General features: G+C 40.0%; 1 protein-coding gene across 3 annotated transcripts; it reads left to right on the forward strand.

The window, feature by feature from the left end:
* The first annotated feature begins 1,185 nt into the window (after positions 1–1,185).
* Positions 1,186–23,565, forward strand: LOC117413343 (C-terminal-binding protein 1-like). Of its 3 annotated transcripts, none has more exons than XM_034022391.3 (11): positions 1,186–1,330; positions 3,141–3,220; positions 4,295–4,501; positions 13,480–13,634; positions 14,525–14,669; positions 15,839–16,045; positions 16,361–16,575; positions 17,747–17,877; positions 18,064–18,191; positions 18,479–18,599; positions 18,737–23,565. In XM_034022391.3, exons 3-11 carry the CDS (start codon positions 4,444–4,446, stop codon positions 18,906–18,908), a joined length of 1,332 nt encoding a protein of 443 aa, XP_033878282.3. In that variant the 5' UTR covers positions 1,186–1,330; positions 3,141–3,220; positions 4,295–4,443; the 3' UTR covers positions 18,909–23,565. The 3 variants fall into 3 exon arrangements, with proteins under 3 accessions (XP_033878282.3, XP_058852840.1, XP_033878283.3); XM_058996857.1 differs by lacking the exon at positions 1,186–1,330 and adding an exon at positions 1,375–1,450; XM_034022392.3 differs by lacking the exons at positions 1,186–1,330; positions 3,141–3,220; positions 4,295–4,501 and adding an exon at positions 9,480–9,624.
* Positions 23,566–24,581: the final 1,016 nt, after the last annotated feature.

Genomic DNA, 24,581 nt, shown 5'->3' on the forward strand with positions numbered 1-24,581 from the left:
ACTTGATCTGATGAACCTTTTTAATCTTATAAAACAACAATGCCACTGCTAGCAGCAAGTTACGGATGTCTATACAATCCATTTTTTTTCTTGAGAACACAGTATATGCCTCGAGCAAAGTTCGTTTGTAATAAAGTTATAATCTCAGAACAATGGCAAGACTGACTGTAACAGGGGCTTTCATCCTGGCTGCACACAAAGAGAAATACTGCAAGTTATGGCATGTGAAACCGTAACAATTAAAGAGACCTGTGCACACACACTGTACAGACCCAAGTACAGTGTATTCAGAATCTGCACACACTGTGTTAAACTAATAGTGCATTATCAGCAGGCCTGCATGAAACTATTTGACAGTTTAAGTAAAGCTCCAGGCAAATACAACACACCTTCAATACCAGCCTCCTGTCCTGACCTTAAACCATTCATTAGAAAGCTCTTTATAACAGAATAACCTTTGCTTTGACATGCACTGGATTGCTATTACTAATATTGGAATTAAATTGCCACGATTCTATTAGTAATGCGTCTGAACATTATGAGAACTCTGATGAGCTGAACCTCTATGTTAATCCTGTCAGTGCTCACCACCAGGGCTGATTTCTTGAACCACTTCATTACATTATAATAAAATAAAGTTAATTAAGGTTTACGAAAATGTAGACCTGTCACTGTTAAGATCATTCAAATAGACCCCTGTGAGTGATGTGTATTCACAATACAGCCCAAAGACTGCGTACTGGTGCAGTGGCACCCCCAGAATATTAGCCATTGTCTAGCAATGAAGGATGGATTGCTTTCCAATTTCATCACAGAACTATGGAATAAATTACAGCATTGTTATAGCCATCGTCTAGTAATGTCATACAATTATTTTCTGTTATAAAAAAAAAAGTAACAAATTCCATCTCTGGGGACTGATGGTCATTTATCAGATCATCATGATGGGAGGAATAATACAAAAATATAATATCTGTTATTCTCTGTGAAGGGCGTTTGTATCTACAAAGAATGTGAAGGTTTTAAAACTCTGAGAAGATCTAACTTCAACTAAAAAGGCAACATTGCCTAAAGTACTGTACTGTACCAATATTGCTTTGCAACTGGAAGTTGGTAGTTGTAATACCTCTCCATTGCCTATAGGTGCCCCTCCACCAATATTCAATAACTCTGTAAGCGTGACCAGGGGAGCTCTTCTTTCAAAGAAAGAAACTCCTCTATAGCTGCCTGACCTTGTGAACCGGGGGCTTCCTCTTTCATGGCGAGTTGGAGAGAGGGCTGTTTTTTGACTGCAACCCGTCCCGTCCGACCCAAAAACAGCCACGATCGGGTAAATACCGAGCCGGGTTCTGATGGACCGCGTTTATTATGATTTTAGACCACAAAAAGTAACTTCCGTGCCCGACTGTAGCCTTCTGTTGACGTTTCTTTGCAGGGTTTCGTCTGTGAGGTAAACTGAGCAGGCTTCCTACAGTCACACACATGCACGGCTAGCAGTGGTACTTTCTCCAATTTCAAATTTTCCCACTTTTATTCTTAAGAATAGTAAGCGGCGACTGTGGTGGATTACGGAGATAATAGTTGTGTTTTTAAAATAATTATCGGATGGCAAGAGTTAGATTGTTTCATTCAAGTTGTTTTTTGTGTTGATTTTTTTTGGTGGGGAGATTCGTGTTTAGTCAATTACAGAACGTGCTTCCTCCTTTGACTGCGAGATTGCTGTGTTATTATGGGGGGGGGGAGTGACGCGCTTTTTGTTTTAATATATTCAAATTATTCGTGTTTTTACGTTGATTGTGCATCTGGGGACTGCGGGTTCAATAATTAAATGTAGCATTTTAGAGAGGCGTGTCTTTCTTTTTAGAGGCGGGGGGAATCAAGCGATTAATTTTAAGTGGCACACAGGAATGGTCAAAGCGGGCGAGCAAGCGATTACCAGAATAATGAAATGTAATTTGCCGATAACTTGGATTTCATACTGTTCAGTACTCAAGCGCTGTAGTATAGCCCTAGGTTAGTATATGTCCCCACGCGTGCAGCGATTTGTGTAGTATGTTGAATATACTATACTATACTATACTGTATTGACCGAAATAAATGGATTGTATTTAAAACAGATGTTGCGCGTTTTAATAATTAAAGTATTAGATTCTCTTTTCTATGTATTTTCCGTTAATTATGTCCACTTTTCATGTTAAAACAATGTTGCATGAAATGCATAACGCAGTTATCTGACATTAAAAATACTGGTGAGTTCTTGAGGTTGTGTTAATTTGTCAGTTTCTGTCATTCGTAAAACAAAATACTTTAGTTTTATTTTGTATTTTTGTCGGGCGGATTTAAGGGCATTTTCCCCCATAGATCCGAACACCGTGATTTACAGCAAATTATTTAATTAGGTGACCAGACAGTTAGTTTTCTAATAACACTGTCTATTTAAAGTACCACCAGGCATCAAGTAACATGACCGTGTTTCAAGTTAATGTTTGAAGAAAACAAAGGAAGAATAACCACTGTAAATGCCCAGAATAAATTAAATACTGGAATGTTTCGAGCTGTCATTTGTAGGCTGTTTATCGTTGCATAGTTATTGCCTGTTTGCCTGCCAGGGGAAAAGAAGACCGTCAGAGCATGACGTAATATCGACTTGTTTAGTTTGTGGACAGACTGCTAGTTTACAAGCAGTGCCTCTTATGTAGCACTGGGTAAAATATTTTGCTTCTGCTTAGTACTATATAAATAAAACAATAAACTTAAAAGTAGGCAAAACTGAAGCTTAATATTTATATCTCCCAACAAGCTTTTTGTTTTTAATTAGACTTAAAGTACAATTTAGTTTACAAAGCCTGACCTTGCTTTGTTTGTTAGAATAAAAAAAAGGTTTTGTAATGTTTCCCTGATGGAAACCTTTACCCTTCAATGCCCACTGCTGAGCCTTTTTCCTTCCCAACCAATATGATTTTTTTGTTGAGTTTCTCCTTCCCTCATTAGCTTTGTTCATAGTTACACAATAATTATATAGAGAACACCAATGACAACTTTATTTATAATACAAATTGATGTGTATTTTTTTCTGCAAGAAAGTGCTGTTTTTCTGTACAGTCATGGGTTAATGTTGTATTTTTGGTGTATTTGAACAGATAAGAGAAACAACCCGAAGCAGCATGGAGTAGTAAGAGCCAGTGATTAAGAAGCTGACACAAGTTACAAAGAAGCAAGGGTGAGTTCAGATGCTTTCAATTAGTTACACGTTTTCAATCCATTGGATCTTCCATCTTTATGACATCACCTTTTTCAAATGTCATGTTTCCATGTTTAAATCTTCCATAAGAAGAGGAGCTCACAGGGTTTTAATCAGTGAACAAAAGGAGTTGCATTTCCATTCGGTTTCTTCATATCAGCTGAACGAGCTGCATGTCTAAAGAATAGACCAGGATGTGGTTGTGTTGGCTGTGCCACGGTGCACTCACCCTTCCCCAGGGAGTGATTCTCGCTGGCCTGAGCAGCAAGTTCATGATTGGATGGTTTCCTTTCTTCAGATATGGTGTTTAAATACTACATTAAATTAAAAGATGCTGTCCCCCAATTTACCAAGACTGACTGTAAGAGCTTAACATATCAGGGTCATTTTTATACTGACCGTTAAGACAGTTGCTGGTCAGGAGGGCTTTGTAATTCTCTATCCAAGCATGGAATCATGAAACCAGTCTGTAAAACTCAATATCAAACTGGGGCTGACGTTGATTCCATCAGCAGTCTACAATCCAGTTACACAAAGATACTTGTTGACGTTGTCCTTCGTGCGAGTCGATGAGCTCAGATTCGTCCCGCCCGCATTCATAACCGGGGAGTCCTGATTTGCTCCTGATGGAAATGAGCAGGACTTTCCAGTCCGTCCCAGTGGAATAATTGTGTTGCCTGTAAAATGATTTATCCGTTGTCTAATTCACTCACATATTTTAAACGTGATCCGTTGCAGAGTAGGAAGTTCCGAATTGGAAACCCCCCCCCCCCCCTTACATAAATTAGTATTAACTGTGAGTAATGTAGATGCTAATGTGTGCAGCTGTGAAATTTGGGTTTTGTTTCATGAAACAGTTCAATTGGTTGGTTCAAAGTTTATTAGGGATACTTTCTTGGAACCCAAATAGAGAGGTTAAGTGTTGCTACATTGTTTATTGAATGAAATCCACCAGATTATTAGTAACTCACTAGATATTCAGATATGTATTTTTGTTACACACTTCTTTAAAGATTCTCATGTTTTTTTTTTTTTTCTCTTTTCCCTCCACAGACGGATCTTGTTAGTCACAGACCGGGAAAGTCAGAGTATCCTTTTTTTTTTTTTCTTTTTTTTTTTGTATATTTATTTTTGTGTTTTTGTTCCTCTTGGAGTTACCCCAGTTGCCTTGGTGTTCTCATCTTCGTTGCAAAGCTGTGTCAATGGCTCTGATGGACAAACACAAAGTAAAGCGACAGCGTTTAGATCGCATCTGTGAAGGTAAAGGAAATGTTCTTCTCCTGGTTTCTGAAATGAGCTATGTGAGTGTCTGTGATCGGTGTGAATTTTTTCAACCACTTCAGGTGATCCCATTTGCTTAAAGAAAACCCGTTCTATAGCATGTTTCTGTATTGGTAGTTATTGCTTGGTTATTTGGAATAAATAAACACGTTAATATGTGTAATTGTAATTGAACAAATGTATCATTATAATTACAATTTCAGCTCCCAAGCCTGCTGCAATTGGAATTGACCCCAGGTCCTCTACACCAGCATCACCCGTCTTCATTTTTTTGTTGTTTATTTCATCTGTACTAAAATCTGATTCTCTGGGTTACTCTGATTACTAGATTCTTCCGTAGTTTAACCTACACTCTAAAAACAGCCCTGCTGTGACTGCAGCAGCAGAATGCTGTAAAGGGCCTCTCCAGTCTTTATTGTGCTAGATCAGGGTATGGCACTTTACTGGATCTCTGTCTTTGTGTAGGCTGCTGACATGCAGAATAACGGAGCACTTTGAAAAATAAACCGCTTAGTCATCCGGAGGCGGACAGTTTGTGGAAGATTTCTTAAAAATAAGAAAACAGAAATGTCAGCATTTCTGTGTGGGATAAGAATTGAGATGCTTGGTTATTGCTTACTGTGTGCAAATGACACGATGCTGGCCCTGTTATTGGGTACTGTAGCCTATAGTCTGTAGACAGGGTGAAAATGTTGGTTCGCAGAGAGAAATGGGGTCATCTTTATTTTGTTGCTAGTAATTCCAGATCCTAAACAGATCATTCCTGTTTAGTAGCTACTACAGATTAAGGATACATTCTAAAGTGTAATAAATGACTCTTTTTAAAGCCCCAAATAGTCACAAGTCTAGCTGCAAAGGTTTTATTTGTAGAGCATGATCAAATATGACCCGACTGCAGATTTAAAGACTTCAGATTATTTTTTTTTCTTTTGCTATTCGATATTAACCTGAAAACAGTAACAAAACCAGGAAGTCAGAACAGCTATTGATACTGCAGGGAGCAAAACCACTATGAATGTATTTAGCTTCATCACAACATAGCCTAACTGTAAATCGCTGACCAGCGAAGAAAGAGTTGTTTGGACAGGGAGACCTGCTTTCTGAGATATTTGCAAGAGGCTGTGCTTCTGTTATTCCACTCATGTTATCAAGCAGTCTCCTAAGAGGCCACTAACACAACAGCTCAAGTGCAACATTTTATTTTTTGTTTTTTCAGTCTGCAGATTGACAAATGTTTTGACATTTTGTGTAAGTTTGTTGGGTTTCAGTGCAAGATAGAAGCTGTATGACAGCACATCCACTTGTGGTTAGCCCTATGTAGATAAATACTGTTATTTGGCAGCACACTAGTTTTTTTTTTTAATTTTTACAAATGTATATTTTTCCAGTAATATGCCATCAACACTGGTTTATATCTCCTCCAGATTATAAGAAATGAGTCACAAGCCTTTCTATGGGGCATGTTACAATGATAAAAATTGATGACAAAATTACCTGGTTGTTTTAAATGAGGGGACTGCAGCACAAAAACAGCCTTGTGATCCTAAACTAGTTTAATATGACTGTTAGAAGAAAAAAAAAAAAAAACACCTGTAGCTGCCTTTTGACATGTTTTTAGGTTAAAAATGATTAAGGCCATAGCCACTGTCTGTAATTGTAGTCTGTTGTATGATTCTCAGGACTTCCAAGGGGCTGTGGTAATGTTTGCTCCGGTTTTGTGCTTTTTGGAGTTTTTTGGTTTGGCGGTCATTTCCGTTTTTATATTTTTAAAACATATTTTTCAGACAGGGTGTATTAAAGAGCCCCATGGCGGATATGGGACACAATTAAATCTGACCTGGAAATTTTACAGCGAAGGTCTGCGGTGTCTGTTATGGGCATAACAAGAACGGAATGGAAACACCACACTGTAAAAGCTTTAGGGTGTGTGCCTCTTCAAATCTTGCTGGCTTAAATTCCAGCCCAGGTTGCTATTTATTTTGTAGTAAAAAGACCAGTCCAAGTTTCAGTCCAATCCAATCTTTAGGTGGATACTGTATGTCTCCATGACAAAATCAACATTGCCACTGGCACTTACAGGCTGTCCTTTTACTGAGGTCACTGAGGTGATGAAACTGGTTTTGACGATGCCGCGTGAATCACTATACCCACACTGGGTGATCATGCAAATACAGGACTGCCTGGTAAGAAGATAAAACTAGAAGTTTTTGCAGGTTAATTGCCTGTAGGTGATGCATGTCTGTGAAGACGGTAGATCAGAGGTGCACAGCAAGAGCTATTTGTTACAACCATACCCTTAATTACTTCATTGAACCAATTACACCTCTTCAGATACGAATCTGTTAATTCTTGAATTGATCACCTCTAAAACCTGATGTGAAATGGCTTTCAAGGGCTGGAGTAGATTAGTGCTGTGCTTCTCAATTTAATTTTTTTAGGGGACAGCCGTTGAAATGTTGTTTGAATGTACTGTATGGTTAATTTTTAGTAAAAGGTCCCTGATGGAGTCAAACTGTCTTCTGATTAAAAGGTACTGACAGAGGGCTAACAGAGTTTACTGTATGTATTTTCAGAGCTGCAGATTTAGCCTTTTTTTGGTTGCATCTATCCCTGTTTCCATTACACATATTGATACTGCCTGCCCCTTTGCTTAAATGATCAAAGTTGTATGTGGGCAAGCAAATGAACTGTTTTTTGTGTAGTCGAACCAGTTTGTTTTGTGTTTTCGTAATGACAGTCCTTGAAGTTGTCTAGACAACCTTTTGAAACAATTACTGTTCGGCTTAATTCATGTGACTTGTCAAGAGCTCTCTAAGCTGTACAGTGAGAGCTGCAGCTTGTGAGTGTGTTTAATAAAATAGGTTGGAATGCTCGCGTGTTATATCTCTGAGGACGAGGTATGTATGCCATATTAATTCAAGTAGGATTAAAACGAAATGTACAAGAGCTTTTGTTTGCTTAAATATGGGTCCATTTGTTAAATGTAGGTCTGGCATGCTTTTCAGCTTCTAATTGCCCCGACCCTCTCCCCCATCCCCCATGCTTCAAGTAACAATGGGATTTCTCTATGTGGTAGATTGAATCAGTGGAAGATATGATTGCTAATGGGTAATCTTGCCATGGGGCTTTTGATTTTATAGAGTGTGTCAAATATATTTAGAGTTGATTTTTTTTGTGTGTTTTTCAATGACGCCAGCAAACAAGGCACGAGATGGGGCCCCATGCTCCGGGGTCAAGCTGTTCCTTATTTGTGCTTATGATGGTGCCCTGATGGGGTGTGCCCAGATCCCCATTCGATGTCAGTTTGTTCTCTTCCCCCCTGCCCCCTGGAGATTTATCTAGTTGATTAAAAACTAAACCAGGATTATTGTTGTGTGCTTGTGCCAGCTTGTAGTCCGTTGTGAAGGAGGCAGGCTGAAGGGAAGCATGGTGCTCGAGACACAAGGACAGGAGCTCATGCCAGCTCCGGCTCATCTCCCTCTTTACCATCTTAGTGTAGAGTGCAGTACAGCTGTGGCCAGAAGTTTAGCATCACCCTATAGAATTAACAAATGTTGCTTCATAAAGTCGAATGAAACAGGCTGAATAACGTTGCATTAAAATATTGAATTACATACCGCTTTGTAGTTTTCCGTATACTTAACAAAAAAATGAAGGAAAAAAATCTAAAATGAAATACTGTACTACTATTATGGCTTCCGGCAGACTGGCAATATCTTTTCTGTAGTATCTTTGATTACATGATGTTAAATAAAATATCTTAATCCTGTTCATATTGTTTTTTGATTTATTTATTTGTATTCCCTGAATCCTAAAATTCTAGGAGATGCAAAACTTTTGGCCATAGCTATATATTGGCTATTTAAGCACAGAATACCTTCACAGAAAGATCACCCTAACATAACTCATTTTATATAACTTCAAAAAGGAAAAAGAATGAACAGCAAAATTAGTTTAGTGGTTTGCTTATTTTAAAAGTAAGCAAATTAACATGTGTATTTGTACTATTATGTTTTGGATTTAAGATAGTTTTACTTTCAAAATGTTAAGGTTAAAACATCTGGCAGATTGCCGCCTTTTAGCAAGCTTCAAAAAAATAATCTTCAATCTCCTGAAAGACCTTGGCTAGTGCCAGTCTTGTTATGTATAAATTACCTCAACGCCAAGGGCTAAATCCGAACAGTATAGAAAATGGATTGTATTGGCACGTCTGCAAGGTTTTAAAAAAAAATCTAGAGAAAAAAAATGCTCTTTGTGCCAGTCTGAAAGTGTATACATTTCAATACAAATGCTCTGTTTCAAACCCTGAAACACCAGCACAGACCCACTGCATTGTGCACTGCTGGTGTTATTCACATTAAACGACTCAAAGGATCTGTGCTCTGCTTAATCTCTCTAAAGTTTATTGAGAGAATCAGAATTTGGGTCTATTGGGTGGAAACAAAGCTGTATTGACTCTGCAGGTAGAAGGAGTGTCTGCCCGTCCCTTTCTTCTCCACCCCTCTACTCAGGCTCAAATGGTGCACAGTCAGGTCTGGTTTAGCCTGCTGCAGCTACTGTAACAAGGCACCGCTCACGCTGCAGTGTTAGCACTGTTTGTTCTAGAGTGCCACTCAGCAATCTTTCTGTTGAAAACTGTTTTAAATAATCCACTTTGCAGAGTCACTTTTAAGATCAATTCTGTCAAGGTCACTCTATATAATTTTTTTGTGAATTTTTTTTTTTGTGTGTGCAAATAAAGTGCAATTCCCCCTGTTTTTTTTCTACCTGATTTTTAATTTTTGGATGTGGCTTTTTAGTTTTAATTTTAAAAACTTCTGATTTAAAAAAAAAAAAAAAAAAAAAACCTTACCGTACCTGGTACTATTGTGTGCATTTAATTAAAAAAAAAAAGAGTAACTGCCTCTTTAAAAAAGAAAAGAGCTCCTTCCATCTGTTCATGAGATTTGTAATGGTTGGTTGATGCTGAGTTATGGCTGCGTCTGATTGGAGCGTCTTCAGGCTCTAGTAGCAGCAGCACGCTTTGGGTGTGCAGGGTTTGTTTTTTCTGGACCTGACTGCGACTGAGAAAGGGGGGAGGCCAGCTGACACCAGGATGCAAGGTTTGGGGATTTCTCTCAAGGCTTTACATGTCTTGCGGAGGTGCTTGTGGTGTGCATGCAAGGAATCCTTTTTCTCGATTGCTGTACTCGGCATGTTGAGGCAGTGTTTGTGTGAGGCTAGGGTGGGGCACTGCAGCAAGACCGAACCCCCTCACTCACAAACCCACAGCCGCACCGCTCTAGAAAAAGCACCAGGAATGAATGAATGAATGAACCCTTCTTGAATGAACAGCTTTGTGTGGCCCTTGATTTGTCATGCGCGTGTATTGTTGTGATATTGCTGCTGATCCTATGTCAACACATACGTACAGATTAGACTGAAATGCATGCATGTTTCAACTACAGTAGGAAGGAAGGAAGGTTACAATCCAAGGGCTAATTCCCTTTTGTAAGGAATTGAAGGCAGCTGAATGTTGCAGTGGCTGAACAATACACCTTGCTGTGGGGGTTTTAATTGCTTGCAGTGTAAATGTTAGTTTACAGTGTTGCTGATGTCTAACCCCTTCAAGGCTGGCTCTGAACAGCCGATCACGTCTTTTGGCGTTGGGTTTCCTAAAGCTGGTGTCTAGTAATTCCTGGGCAGTGGGAGAGCCGACACACAGTCCAAACAAGCTGGGGTTTCCAGCCCCCCCCCCCCCTGATCTTCCACGCATGCTTCCATTTGTTGGGTGTTCTCTTTGTTTTTTTCTGCCCTTGTGTTCTGTGGGTCGCAGGGTTATTTTGTCACATGTTTGCTGTGCTGTAGGATGAGAGATGCCTTTGATAGCGGAAGGTTCTGTGTGTTACAGCTTTTTAAATATAGACTTGAGACTTGAATAATCTTAAGTGTATATGGCCTATGCAAAGTTGTTCTCTTCCGATAAACTAGTACAGTATGTGTGTTTCCGATACAGAACTGCACGGCTAGCATATCAGAAATGACTGCAGGTAATGCATACTGCACAATTAGTAATGTTTTGGAAAGGCGACTTTTCGAATGGATAATGGGACCCGAGACAGCTGACTGAATTGCTGCACATTGCTTAAATAGTAAAATGAATGATGTTAATTTGAAAGCCAGGGATGTTATACATGCTGGGCATTAAGACATCAAGTTTCTTGTCGGGAGTTGTCCTGCATATTGAAACCTCTCCTCAATGCCACAGGCAATATAGTAGCGCAAGCCACACACATACTCTGCTCTGCACAACGTCTGCTGTGACTTCAGCTTTTCAGGACCTGTTCTAGTCAAATTAGTCTTGTTTCTGTTGGCATTACTATCGGCTCAGTGAACTTGGAAAGGAGATTCAATCAGATTAAAGCTAATACAGTTGGTTCATTGGAAACCTTTCTTAAGCAACCCATATTTTTCTTCAAATCCACAAATTGTAATAGACTGTACAAGGCTTCACTTTCTTTAACCAAGTTGCTAGTTAACCCATACATACATCATGACATTGCCTTGAGTTAGTAATGTTATTTATACTGTATTCTATTTAAACGCATTGTAACACCGCTTGTTATGTTTTCATTTGCTCTTCGGTATGACATTACTTATGGCTAAGACTGAGCTTTGTAAACGTGTTTGCATCATGGATAGCAAAGGCATCGTTCATTTGAATGTATTGTACATAGTCAGCAGCCAATACCATCAAGGTGCAGTGCTGAACCAAGCAGACCATTCCATAGAGGAAACTGCTCTAATTGCAAAACTCCCTGAAGTGATGCAGAGAAATCTGAGCCTTGGAGATTTGCAGGGAAACCGCCTGGGCTCTTTTCTGATCTAGTGTACTCGGTTTTTAATATATTGTTATTCCTCTTGGACGTGACTGCGGTTTCATGCATGGCAAATGAGCGAGGAAACAAACCCAGTTGAGATTCCTGATTTCTTTCCCAGGTAAACGCTGGAGAGTTTGGTTTGAACTCCTGAAACATCTGGGGAGGTTAAGACAAAGACAACTGTAAATATACAAAGCTGTCACAGGGTAGGAAATGGGGAGGGGAGTAGCAGCTGTATGGGAAAGCAATGTGAAGGCCTTATTATTTTTGCAATGTATAGAAAGGGCTGTAGTCTACAGCTGCATTTCAAAAGAAAAAAAGGCTCAATGTCTTCGATAAGCCATATCTCCACAATGAGCAGCTACTTAAATTCATAGTATGCTTCTGTATATATTTTTGAATAATGTCCTATTTAGATTGAACCAAAGTCTTTATTTTAAACATATATTATTGTACATATCCACCTTTACTATTAAGCTGCCTCATTCTGATTTAGTTTTGTGTATTTTAAGTTTAAATGCCATATTTAAGCAATTGGGGCAGGAGGGTAAAAAAGTTTGTCTGTGTTTAAAAATACAGGGCTTAATTAAACATGTTATTAACTGTAGCATGTTGATACAATACATACACATGCATAAACAATCTCCTTCTAGACTGTGTGTCTCTTGTTTGACAGGAATTAACCACTTGCTGCTCCAGTCTGTGGGGAGGGGGGGGTGGGGTCTGACCCTCAGAGGGGTACGGTCACTGTGTGGGGGATGGGCGAGGGGGAGATGCTACCTCTGCGTTTGGGGCGGGGGTTAGTTTGGTGAATGGGGCCCTTGTTCATTGTCCTGGATTCTGAATGCCATTTGTGTACACTAGTTGGATAAGGGACTTCAATGCAGGTTCAGTTAGTCTGAGAGATGCAGACACAGTTTGGGAGACAATAGAAACAGCAGGCTCGAGGTTTCTGATAGTTTTTAATGATTGCAGGCCTTCTGTTGTGGGGTTTTAACCTAGGAAGACCGCATGGCATACTTCGTCCACCTTTTTAAAAATCTGCTTTTTATATATATTGCAATCGATGTGTCACCATTTCCTTTAATTGTATATTTCATGTATTTAAGTATGTTCACGCCTAGTATTGTAAGTCAGTACCAAACGAAAGGTAACCTCTTTATTTTCCGTGGTTTGGTTCAGTGTTAATGCTTGGAGATTTCAAGTGTACGCCCCAGTGTGCCGTGCTTCTGAGAATAACGGGGTGCACTTTGTTTTACATGAGAGGCTCCTGTGCTGGGGCTTGTTCCAAAGAAGGAGCTCTGGGACTCGGAGGATTGTACTCATTCTCCAGGCCAGGGGATGAGTCCTGCACACACAGCACAGGCATTGTGAGAACCTGACCCTGAGCTGTCAGGACCTATTATTTCTTCTGAATGTACACAACCAGACATCCACAAAAAACATCTTTGAGTTGCTGCTGGTCACACAATGCCAGATACTGTAGCCTAAGAGTAGCTCTACATCATTTTGGGTAAACAAAAAAAGACAAGAAAAGTCTCTTTGGGGCTGAAATGAACTGATCTGAATTGCTTTTGTATTTATTTTACAGTTGTAATGGTTGAAGTGGATTTAAATCTTGGAAAAACTGTATGTGTTCGCTACTTTAATGCATGTTTCGATGTAGTTGTGTGATGTACCCTAGTGTATCAGTATGGGTTTCTGTGCTATACTTCCATGCAGTATGTTGCACAGCTTTCTTTACTACTGTACATGGATCTGTTTTTGCTTTCTTATTTTATTTTCTAGCTCTATTTTTCTAGCTTATAATTTTGCCAGAGAATTCTGATTCAGCATTTTGAACTGGATTGCTTTTTTTTTTTTTTGTATAAACAGCCCTTTTCCTATGAAATAAAAATAAATACATATTGAGGAAGAGACTCCAGCCCTAAATCAGGTGTATACTGTTTAAAATATTTTATAATAGCTACCATTAAGTGATTTATTGCTGTCATTTTAGTATGCTGTTTATTCGTTAACCAAGGGGAAATTGCGTAATGCAAGCTATGGGTTTAGCTTTTGGGTGATCTCATCATTGTCTGTCTCTTACCGTTCCAGGCATTCGCCCACCGATTCTGAACGGCCCGATGCACCCCAGGCCCTTGGTGGCGCTGCTGGACGGGCGAGACTGCACGGTGGAGATGCCCATTCTGAAAGACGTGGCCACCGTCGCGTTCTGCGACGCTCAGTCTACACAGGAAATACATGAAAAGGTAGGAGAAGAGGAGAAATTCCCAACTCGTCTTTGTTTCGGATGATTCTCGCTTTATCTTGTAATTTATTGTTCGGTACATCTATTGACACTTACAACCTACTGGAAATGTACCCCTGTACCATCAAGGTTTTGATCCCCTGTAGCAGCAGCACTACCTCACCCTGTCCAGCGTCCAAACTTACTGTATTGTATCTAACAGGATATATAGTACGTGAAAAATAAATATTATTAAAAATAATAACTTAAGTAAATCTGACGGCTGGATTCCTGTTAACGTCTTGTTCAGTGCTCCATCTTTGAATTTATTTGATTTATTATTACCTTAATTCAGGACTCTACACTAACTTTTTTTTCAAACAAAATCCAGGCTGCCTGGAGTGAAATTTAGGTTGCCTGAAAAAAATAAATAAATAAACATTGCTATTTTCTTAAAATGTATTATTTATTTACGAAGCAGACACCCTTATCCAGGCCAACAAACAATCAACATTTCATTGTGATATACAGCATCACTTTCAGTCACAGATATGTTGCATCAGTTCAGACTTTTCATATAGTTGCATAACATTTTCCATTTTCAAGTTGCCCGAGGCTGCATTTTGGTTGCCCCAGGCAACTGGGCAACAGTTAGTGTCGAGCCCTGCCTTAATACTTAACTTGCACATCAAAAAAGTGAAGGTTTTATACAGGAAAGTATTGGATTTTTGCAATTTATTGTCAACATGGCCCAACAGTGAAATCTCAAAGGGTGAGAACTGTATTTAGATATGCTATAAATTATTTCTGAGAAAAGCGCTCGGAAACTACTGTTGAGCCAGGATTTGGGGATTTGCTGCACACTGTGCTTTGTGATTCTCATAACCCTTCTGGATCCCGCCTGCCCTGTAGGTCCTCAATGAAGCAGTGGGTGCCATGATGTACCACACCATCACACTATCCAGAGATGACCTGGACAAATTCAAAGGCCTGCGCATCATTGTCCGGATCGGCAGCGGTTTTGACAACATTGATATCAAAGCAGCTGCTGAGTTAGGTAAGGGGGTTTAGACCTCTCCTGGCTTTCTGTCCTCTTTCACTGTGTAGCTTCTTAATAGCTCTGAGTTTACCAGCCTTGCAGAGGCTACGGCATTTCAAATCTGCTGGGTTCAGAACAATGAAATATTCACTGGCGTTGAGGCTTATATTGGAAATGTATTGCCCAGAGGAAACTGCGTGGCCAGGCTTGTGCCGAGGTGGAAGGAGTGCCCGTATGGTATGCAAATAATTGTAGACCTTCACAGTTAATACACATGGCACACCTGAAATAAGGGATCCAAAAAAAAAAAAGAAATGGTTAACTCTCCACCCAGAATTAATGCAGAAATCTTTTTATTTATTTTTTCCACCAGTACATTACTTTCCAAAGCAGCGAGTAACTCTGGGATTTCCCTTTGTGTTAGCCTCCTATTGCTGACGTCTGCCCTCCAATTTGAGGTGCTAAGGTAGTTAAACCTCGTGTCTGGCTAATCTTAATTACCCAGAGCAAGCTGTTCCAGTGCCTAATGGGTAGCAGCACTTCATAGAGCACAGGCTCTGCAGTGAATATTCGAAAGCTTTAAAACGGCAGGCCTCTTAAGTGTTTTCGGAATTGTTTTTTTAAGACGGAGCATAAATAATAACACATGTATTTGCAGATCAGGTGGGCTTGCAGGACAACTACACACAGAGGAATGATTAAACAAATGCATAAGCATGAAACATCCAATCCCTGGGCGTTAATACATTTTCCGACGTATTAGCTATTTTATTTTCTTAATGTGATTGATTGTTTGTCTTTCTTTCTTTCTTTCTTTCTTTCTTTCTTTCATGAAAACATAATAAATGCTTAAAACAAGAGGTTGCTGTTTGGCCCATTGACTCATGTCTTCCAAGCACACAGTTGTTCCCCAGGCAGTATCTATTTATTTGATATCACAACTCTTGTATTTATTCCACAAATGTATTATTGTGCATTACAGAGTTTGTGTTATGGAGGCCAGATAGCATATGGACACTTAACATTTCTGAACTGCATTCAGTGGTGTTACAAAGTAAAGTAAGATGCATTGGGAATGAAGAGTTGGACTTGACAGTGATCTATCTGTGGTGGTGAAGCTGGTCAGTGATCACTGAAGCCAGAGTAATAATCCCTGGTGTCCTCTCTGTCTCCTCCCCCACCTGCAGGGATTGCAGTGTGTAACATCCCCTCGTCCTCGGTGGAGGAGACGGCCGACTCCACACTGTGCCACATCCTGAACCTGTACCGGCGGGTCACATGGCTGCACCAGGCCATGCGAGAGGGCACCCGCGCCAGCAGCGTGGAGCAGATCCGCGAGGTGGCAGGGGGAGCGGCGCGCATCCGGGGAGAGACGCTCGGCATCATCGGCCTGGGTGATTATGAAACACGCCCCATCCCAAAGCCATTGCAACGAACAACATCATGTAGACAGCAGCCTGGGATATGGACGAGAGGGAGTGCCCTACCACTCAACTGTTCTGCCCACTGGATGATGCAACTCCAGTTCAAATGATCACAGAATGTCTTGGACAGAAATCTTTTATTCTGCCAGGCTTCAATTGCGTAAATATATTAACTTTTAGGATAGGCTGACATTTCAATGTAGCTTTTTTAACGGTGACGTGAAATGCTCTTCACAGGGCTCAGCTAACGGGACAGGTGTTGAATTGTGGCTGATTGCTTTCCAGGGCGGATTGGCCAGGCAGTGGCTCTGAGGGCGAAGGCGTTTGGATTCAGCGTGATTTTCTACGACCCCTATCTTCCAGATGGGGTGGAGAGGTCCCTGGGCCTGCAGAGAATGAGCACCCTGCAGGATCTGCTAATACACAGCGACTGCGTGTCGCTGCACTGCTGCCTGAACGAGCACAACCACCACCTCATCAACGACTTCACCATCAAACAGGTCACACAGCTAGATCTTTCATCACACAGAGCGCTGTCCTGCTCTAATGACTGGAAGTGAAATGTACTGCTTATAAATCCGTTGCTGGGAATAAGTACACCGGGATTCCATTATTGAAATGTATTCTGGGTATGGGATGTGGTTGTGAGTGCGTCTGTCTCACCCCACACGAAATGATTTACAGAATGCCGTAAATTGGTTTGATCTTTCATTCTTCATGAAGATAAGCTGTGGAGATCTGGTTTTGTATTGAAAGGCATTAAAAGACACACACATTACTGAGACTGTGAAGGCTGCTAAGAATCTATGCTTGGGTTAGCACCCAGATGGATTTTTGTGGCCCAGTGTTTCAGGCACGTAATAGATTCTTTCATTCCCCATTGTGTTCTGCTTGAGAACATACAATGGATTTTTCTTGGGTGTAGCTGTGAGGTAAATTGGCTTAAGGTACTTTTAAAAAAAATTAAGGGATTTACAGCAACTGTTTGTCAGATCAGGTACGCTCTGCGTATGCGTTGCTTTTATGTTATATCAGATTCTTTATTGAAATAAACTAAGATGAACTGCCCCCAACTTGAACAAATACACCAGTCAGTGTTGTTTAGTACTCGTAAGTTAATAGTTTGAAATCTCTTTTTACCAGAATATAAAGGTATGTGAAATACCATAACGATGTATATATTTAGGTGAAATATTAAGATTGCGATCAGTGGTATTTACTGTACATCTTCAAAACTCAAACTAGTCAACTGCAACCTTTGAGAAGCAATCTGATCTTGATGAAAGACTTCAGAATACATTTTTTGAATACAGCTTAACCCTTTCAGTCTTGGTGCCATTTAGAGTTCTTAAAGTACAGACGGGCCTTTAAAAGTCCCATTTACCAAAATGTATGTAAGAAAGTGCCCAGTTCTCATGCATACTCCAATAAAGGAGTTCCTTTTTATTGAATTAAATAACTTAATTTCATTCTTCAGCTCGACAAAAAATAATTCAGCACTGAAAGGGTTAAAGTTGTATCCTTGGTTTGTGTGGCAACTTCTCGATGGCACAGAGCTCTCCACTGCATTGCTCATCCATTCTGTCTTGATTGTCCATGTGGAACAAACCTAACCTCGTCAAGTTTCCAGCCTGCTCACTGATTCTGTTGAACTCTGCTGTCCTGTTGCAGATGCGGCAGGGGGCGTTCCTCGTGAACACTGCCCGGGGAGGCCTGGTGGACGAGAAGGCCCTTGCTCAGGCACTGAAAGAGGGCAGGATACGAGGGGCGGCGCTTGATGTTCACGAAACCGAACCTTTCAGGTAAGCAGCAGTCTGCCAGGGATGTAAAACTCAAGAGGCATCACAGCATTGTCAAGAAGACCAGCTGTTACTGATTGTTAGACACGAATAGGTTCTGTCCATAACTAGAAAACACTCAAAGTTAGTATATTTAGTAGTCCTGCAACAGACTTACCAGACTTTTTTTACTTTCTCCTCTCGTTTCAGTTTTTCTCAGGGTGCTTTAAAAGATGCCCCAAACCTGATCTGTACTCCTCACACAGCCTGGTACAGTGAGCAAGCCTCCATTGAGTCGCGAGAGGAGGCTGCCAAAGAGGTCCGCAGAGCCATCACAGGTACGAGGCTTCTAATGCTGGGAGGACAAATAAGTAGCAAGCAGAGCACAATGGTGGAAGTGAACCTTAATCGTCCCCTGAACTACAACCTTTGAAACTGACTGCTTACCGCATTCTCCTCCTGCGTTGTGTTAATTTTCAGGCTTTCAATTTGGTTCTGCTCAAGGAAAAGGTTTCTGTTCTGTACCTAGTCAGCCAGCAGTTCATATAGTAAGCTAGCGTGTTCTCTAGTGGAGAGTCGAGGCTCTTCGGTTGTGTCACTGTGGTCTCGTTGTTCTCTTTTCAAGGGCGCATCCCAGACAGTCTAAAGAACTGCGTTAATAAGGAGTATCTGATGGCAGCAGCTCAGTGGCCAACCATGGACCCAGCCAGCGTACACCAAGAGCTCAACGGAGCTTCAGCATACAGGTACATGAGGAAAGACTGAATAGTAGCAATGTGTGCCTGATGCCAGTGTAAGCGGATTGCTCTGTAGTGGTTAGTGATGGTGAAGGAGCGTGCACATTGTTATCCAACTTGTGTTTTTTTTGTATTGCTTGTGGCAGGTTTCCAGCAGGAATGGTCGGTGTCACAGCAGGGGGGCTCCCAGCTGCAGCAGTGGAGGGGATGGTAGCAGGAACCCTGTCAATCTCACACGGGATCCCCCCCAGCCACGCCCCCTCACCCGGACAGACCGTCAAGCCTGAGTCCGACAGAGAAATCCCAGCGGACCAATAGCAACGCACCAAAACCACATTCCTCACCCTCGCCACCTCTAACAGGCAATTACTGACTTTCCCTTTAAAACAAAAAAAACATCTGAACATTTTCTCTGCAGTTGTTTGACTTGTTTTTAATTTCTCAATGATTACTTCACATTCTGTTTGTTGCTTTAAGTGGTAAGCATTAATTGCCTATTAAAGGACTTTTTTTCTCATTTTAGATACATTTTTTTTTTTTTGGTGTGCAGTATTAAGTGCTGGGAACTTTGCACAGATCACCTCATTTAAAACAGAACAGTGTGCTTTTATAGTGACATGGAAAATATAATCAAAGGAAACGCTTGGCCACTACTAATCTTCTTAATTAACATAGTAAGTAAATATATATATATATATATATATATATATATATATATATATATATATATATATATATAAAAATGTAATATCCAAACCACAATCCTTACTTTTTGAATGGGTAGGCACTTGTCATAGTATTTCTGATTCCTATTTCTGATTGTGTACCAAATTAAAAAAAAAAGCAACAACAGAAGCTACCTTTAGGAAGTTTGTGTGTTTTGAAATGCCTCCTAATACCAGGCCACATTGTCTACCCAGATCCTTATGCAGTCAGTCTAACACACACACACACACAAACACTCACATATATATATATATATACACACACACACACACACACTTTCTCTCAGCTTCGCTCCCAGTCTCACTCACCCAGCCTTGTGTTTCCTCCAATAAAAAAATATTTCTCCGAGCACAGTTCCTCAATCCTCTCAATGTGGGATGATCTTTGTGCCCTCTGGGTTACAGCACCCAGACTGCACGACAAAACCCTGTGATCATTTACATTTTAAAAAGTGTCTTGTACCCTGTATTCATAACGTTTTGTTCAGCTGCAATCAGAAACCTCTAGGAGTGTCACACTGGGTTTGTATCGGAATATATTTTCAAACAGGAACTGAGGTAGAAAATGAGTGTCCCTGTCCCTACTTGTTTGAGCTCTTATGTTTTGTTGACGAGGGGAAGGGAGTTTCTTAGTTGTTACTGTATAGGATTTGCAGGAGAAACTATTTTGCAGTGTTTTATATTCAGGTATTTCCTTTTATTGTTTTGATCAAATGTGTTTTTTTTTTTTTTTTTTCTAGTATTGTGGAAAATACTGAAAATGCATTTTAATGATCTGATTTAGAATTTGTTGATTTGGTGACATTCCTAGAAGTGTCTGCGGTGGTGACAAATTTTGATTTTAGTACTCGATTCCGTATGGCAAACTCAGACAGCAAAAATTACAGTTCCTGCTTTGGCTCTTGCAGACGGTGGTATATACGTTTATTCTCCTTTGGCAGAGGCATTGAAGGGCCACAGTAAACTCCAGCCAATACAGGGGCAAGCCCACAAGGCAGAAGAATGTAAAGCATCTCCTCCTCAGAAACTTGAAAATCCTTGGCAGCTGCCAGACAGTTCAGTGACATATATGTAGTGCCTGCCTACTGTAAATGGATTAGGCACTACAGAGGTTTTACATCTACTATTAAAGACTGGCTTCCCAATCTGTACCACAAGAGGGCGCCAGCAGCAAAGTATATGTAGACATCCATAGCAAATATTTTAGGATGATTATGTAGTGCTTGGCTGCTGAATTTGGTTAAGAAAATAACAGTACAAATGCTTCTAAATCCGGGTTCCAGGAGCAGTGAGATTGACTATCTCTCGAATTCACCAAAGCTGAAAACTACTTTGAATAATTGGAACCAGGTGAGGGGTACAGGACGGATGCACACCATGAAGCAGGCTTGTGATTCACAGCAATTGTAACAATAATTGACGAAGATCAATCCAGGGCCATGCAGGCATGTCTTGTAGAATGAAAGAAATGTCTGGTTTCCTTTCCGTGATTCTGCAGGCAAACCATTTTATAAAGCTTTATAAAAAAAAATAGAGACAAAACAAAATCGCTGCTTCTTGAATTTACAGGCTTGTTAAAAAAAAAAAAAAAAATTCCAAGGACTGTAGGTGTTAACGCTGAGGAGGAGGGTGTTTAAGATGTTTAAATGGAAACATGTCGTCCAGCATTGGGCCTTTCCAATATTTCAGTGTTCAGAATTCTTAATCTGCTGCTTGTAGCTGTGCTCCAAGTGAAAGGGGTTTGGGATTCAATTCTAGCTTTTATTAAAGCCATTTTTTTATTATTATTTTTAGCAACAAAGATGTAGGCCATGCTTTGCCTCTCAGATGCTCGCTAAAGTAAACAGACACCCAATTTAAAGGGGCTTGTTTGGGATGAGGAATGGAAATGGGGTGCCTCTGTATGTAGAGTTTATAGATCTTGAGATCTTCAGGGGTGTTTTGTTCTTCTCTTTAAACAGCATATTTCCAAAGACTCAACAGCACCCTGTCATTGTTACTGGCAGTGACGAACTTTTGAGTTTTACAAAATTAGGGCTACCAAGTTTTCAAAGTTCAGCCCCTCAGTAATAATGTGCAGGAGTGGCTTTACTGTGACATTGAAATGACTGGCAGAGGTCTGAAACAAAGCTCTGCTGCTTTCATTCGTGATCATGTAATGGGCGAGGATCGCTGTAGGAAGAGTTCCTTGCCAAAGGAGGAATGAATGTGTATAAGAGGTTCTTTACTGTGAATTAACTGCTCTGTGACATAGGAATACCTTTGTAGTACCTCAAGACCTGATATTGAATGTACTCTTGCTCTTTCTCTGTGTACAGTTTTTTAAATTCTACATAGTACTTTACTATACAAAAAAAAAAGAGAGATCCAAACTAAGACAACACGTCATACTTTTTAAATACAGAAGAAAATAAACACTTTAGGTATATCATAAAACTTAAGAAAAAAAAAATCTCAGGCTTAAAAACAATACGATTACGTTATATTTTATTTTTATATATAGCTTTGGCTTTCAATAACCAGCGATCCCCTCTTCTCAGTTCCCAAGTCCTATGAGAGAGAAGTTATGCAAGGTTTTCCATTTAAGTCTTACCTTTCCCAACTTATTAAAATGATCCAAAAGGCCCATTCTCTGTACCTGGGGCGTACACATGAATCCAGGCAGCTGTGCCATTACCTTCTTTAAATGCTTGCATACATGATGTATAATGGGATATCTGATAGCAGCTGAAAAGGTTAGCCATTTTAGTAGATTTGCGCTTGCTGGTGCCTTCAGGGATGTTTGACAAGCGCGTGTCTGAATTTTGGGAGGGTGGAATGTCTAAAGTAGCAGTCGCAGCACTAAACAAGCTTGTAGTTTTTAATTCTAGCTTGATTGAACCAAGTCATTTTGTTATATATGAGAGATAGTTAAAAGGCATTACATTGAGATTTCTTAAAAAAAAATGGATTGATAGAAACAATTAAACCTGGATTTAATTAAAGTTAATTCAACAGTAATTTTATAAAGAAAATCAAGTGGTTAGGAAGGGGTCTGATTAATTCAGCTGTGTAAATTTCAGATACGAAATGACATGAACTGCTGTTGGGATGAAAGGATTAAAGGTCACCGATTCTAGAAAATATAGTGTACAGAAAATGCAATTAGCACACCGTCTTTATTTAACATAATTCTATATTAGCAATGACCTGGCCTCCACACACCCCTTGTATCTACCTGTCCTTAACAAACGTGTGAGCTGATCGTGCTGAAATACCTTGGAGGGACTTGAACTTGGGCTCTCATGTGTACCATGAAATGTCGTTTTTGTTTCTTGTTTTTTTTTTGTTTTGTTTTTCTTTCTATTTCTATTTGGAATAGGTGTGATGATACATTGTTGTTAGTGATGTGGATTAGAAAATCAAATTGAATGGTGACTTGTAACATGAACATTTTGTGTGTTTTTACATGCTGTATTGAAACATTTCATTAAGTTTTTCAAATTTTTTTAGATGACCTTTGATAAATGTGAGTTAAAAGAAAGATGCATGAATCCATCCTTAACTTGATGGCATATTGACAGCTGTCAGTCAAAGATTCTGCACGGAGTGCTCTTATTAAATCCATTGCTCAAAGCCAATAAAAATGTGTGGCAACTTTGAGAGGCTTGACCATATTACTTAAATAGTAGAAATCTGACCATACAAAAACAATCCAACTTTTGAGTAGCTTTTCTCTAACTGCAAAAACAAATGCAATCTATACAGTGTCATCATCACATTTTCTTACTGTCTACAGTGCTGCAAATGCAGTGCTAATTCTTCCTGAGTACTGGCCGCCGTTGGGGTTGAAAGGCATGCCCATGCCCGGGGGATGGCCCAGCCTCTGGATCTGCCGTCAGGGATATTTTAAGAACATCTCTGAAGTTTACCAGACCAGCACAAGTCACTATTGTAATCCCTGTTGATGGCTGACTGGGAAGCTGTGTCATTTCAGTCCCGGGCTGTAGAGAGTCTAGCTTCATATAACAAAAAAAATGAAAAGCTATTGACATTTTGAAATGTATTTTTACAGCATGTGAACGTAGTGTTACTATTTTTTCTTTCTTTTTTTAAATTATTTTAATTTCAAATGTCTGACTGCAAAACTTTTTCTGTTCTCGTTTAGGCTCTTAAGGATGATTTTGTTCCTTTTTTTTTGTGTTAGAAACAATCATGTTTGTGATGGTAACTACCGCTATAAAATATTTTAATAAAAATCTTAAAGCCTATTGGTAAAGTGTTTTTTTTTTTGTTTTTTTTTAATTGCTACTTAGTAAAAGAAAAAAAACCCCTCAAACTGTAATGTACAACCACATTTTAGATTAAAATATATACCAGGAGCAGTAGAAAACAAATGCATACATTGTTGATGTATTCAGCATTCTTTCTCTCTTAATATTCCGTCTGCTGCTGGATACGTCACACCATTAAACGCAGGTTAAACTTGCTATAAAGAGACCATTGGTTCTAGAACATATTCAGCCTGTTTGCTGCATTGATCTAGACTTCCAACAGAGAATGACCCCTATATAATCTGCTCTGGCCAGGGTGGCACAGTGGAAACGCCTCACCTCGGAGCCACACCTTCACCAATAAACCTTGATCAGATTCACTCCTGGGCCAGGTGAGGAGTACTTTTTGTGTATTGAAGAGTCTCACAGTTTGCAGATGTTGGGGTGAGAGATTTATACAGAGAGTAATAATTGAGTAGAACAGCTGACCAGGGGAAACCATAGCAGCTAAAACACTGGGATCATTTGGGGGTAATGATCTAATGACTAGGTGATGCATTTAATGGTTTTCTACCAAGGGTAGAACCTTGAGGCACCAAACAGAACCTTTTTTTTTTTTTAATAATTGTTTGATGAAGGTGCACTTGAGACACATTCTCCTAACCACAGCGCTTGGTTATTGAAACTGCTTCACTGGACTGGCCTAAGTCCGTAGTAGCCTGTCTGGGTAAACTAATTGTGACCCGCAAGAATCCACAGCCCCAGTGAGAAAGCCACAGTGTTAACACTGGATACATGTCTATTCATTATTATTTCCCCTAAATTATTAACACGTGGCTCCTCTCCTTTTATTTTAACAACCCTGCTCGGCTATTCTAAACAAACATTCTCATAAAATGTTAAAAAGCTGCGTGGATGACAGCGCTGCCAAGACTGGAAATGGTTTGGATGGCCTCCCTATGTCTTTGTAATCTAGAGTAATGCAATACTATTTACTGCCATCCCAACGGGCT

This window comes from Acipenser ruthenus, chromosome 23 (genome assembly GCF_902713425.1).
Source record: "Acipenser ruthenus chromosome 23, fAciRut3.2 maternal haplotype, whole genome shotgun sequence".
Classification (NCBI taxonomy): Eukaryota; Metazoa; Chordata; class Actinopteri; order Acipenseriformes; family Acipenseridae; genus Acipenser; species Acipenser ruthenus.

Coding starts and splice junctions, on each gene's coding strand:
- LOC117413343 (XM_034022391.3), top strand. CDS start 4,444: ATGGCTCTGATGGACAAACACAAAGTAAAGCGACAGCGTTTAGATCGC. Junction 14,670..15,838: donor CAAAGCAGCTGCTGAGTTAG/GTAAGGGGGTTT, acceptor CCCCACCTGCAG/GGATTGCAGTGTGTAACATC. Junction 17,878..18,063: donor CACGAAACCGAACCTTTCAG/GTAAGCAGCAGT, acceptor CTCTCGTTTCAG/TTTTTCTCAGGGTGCTTTAA.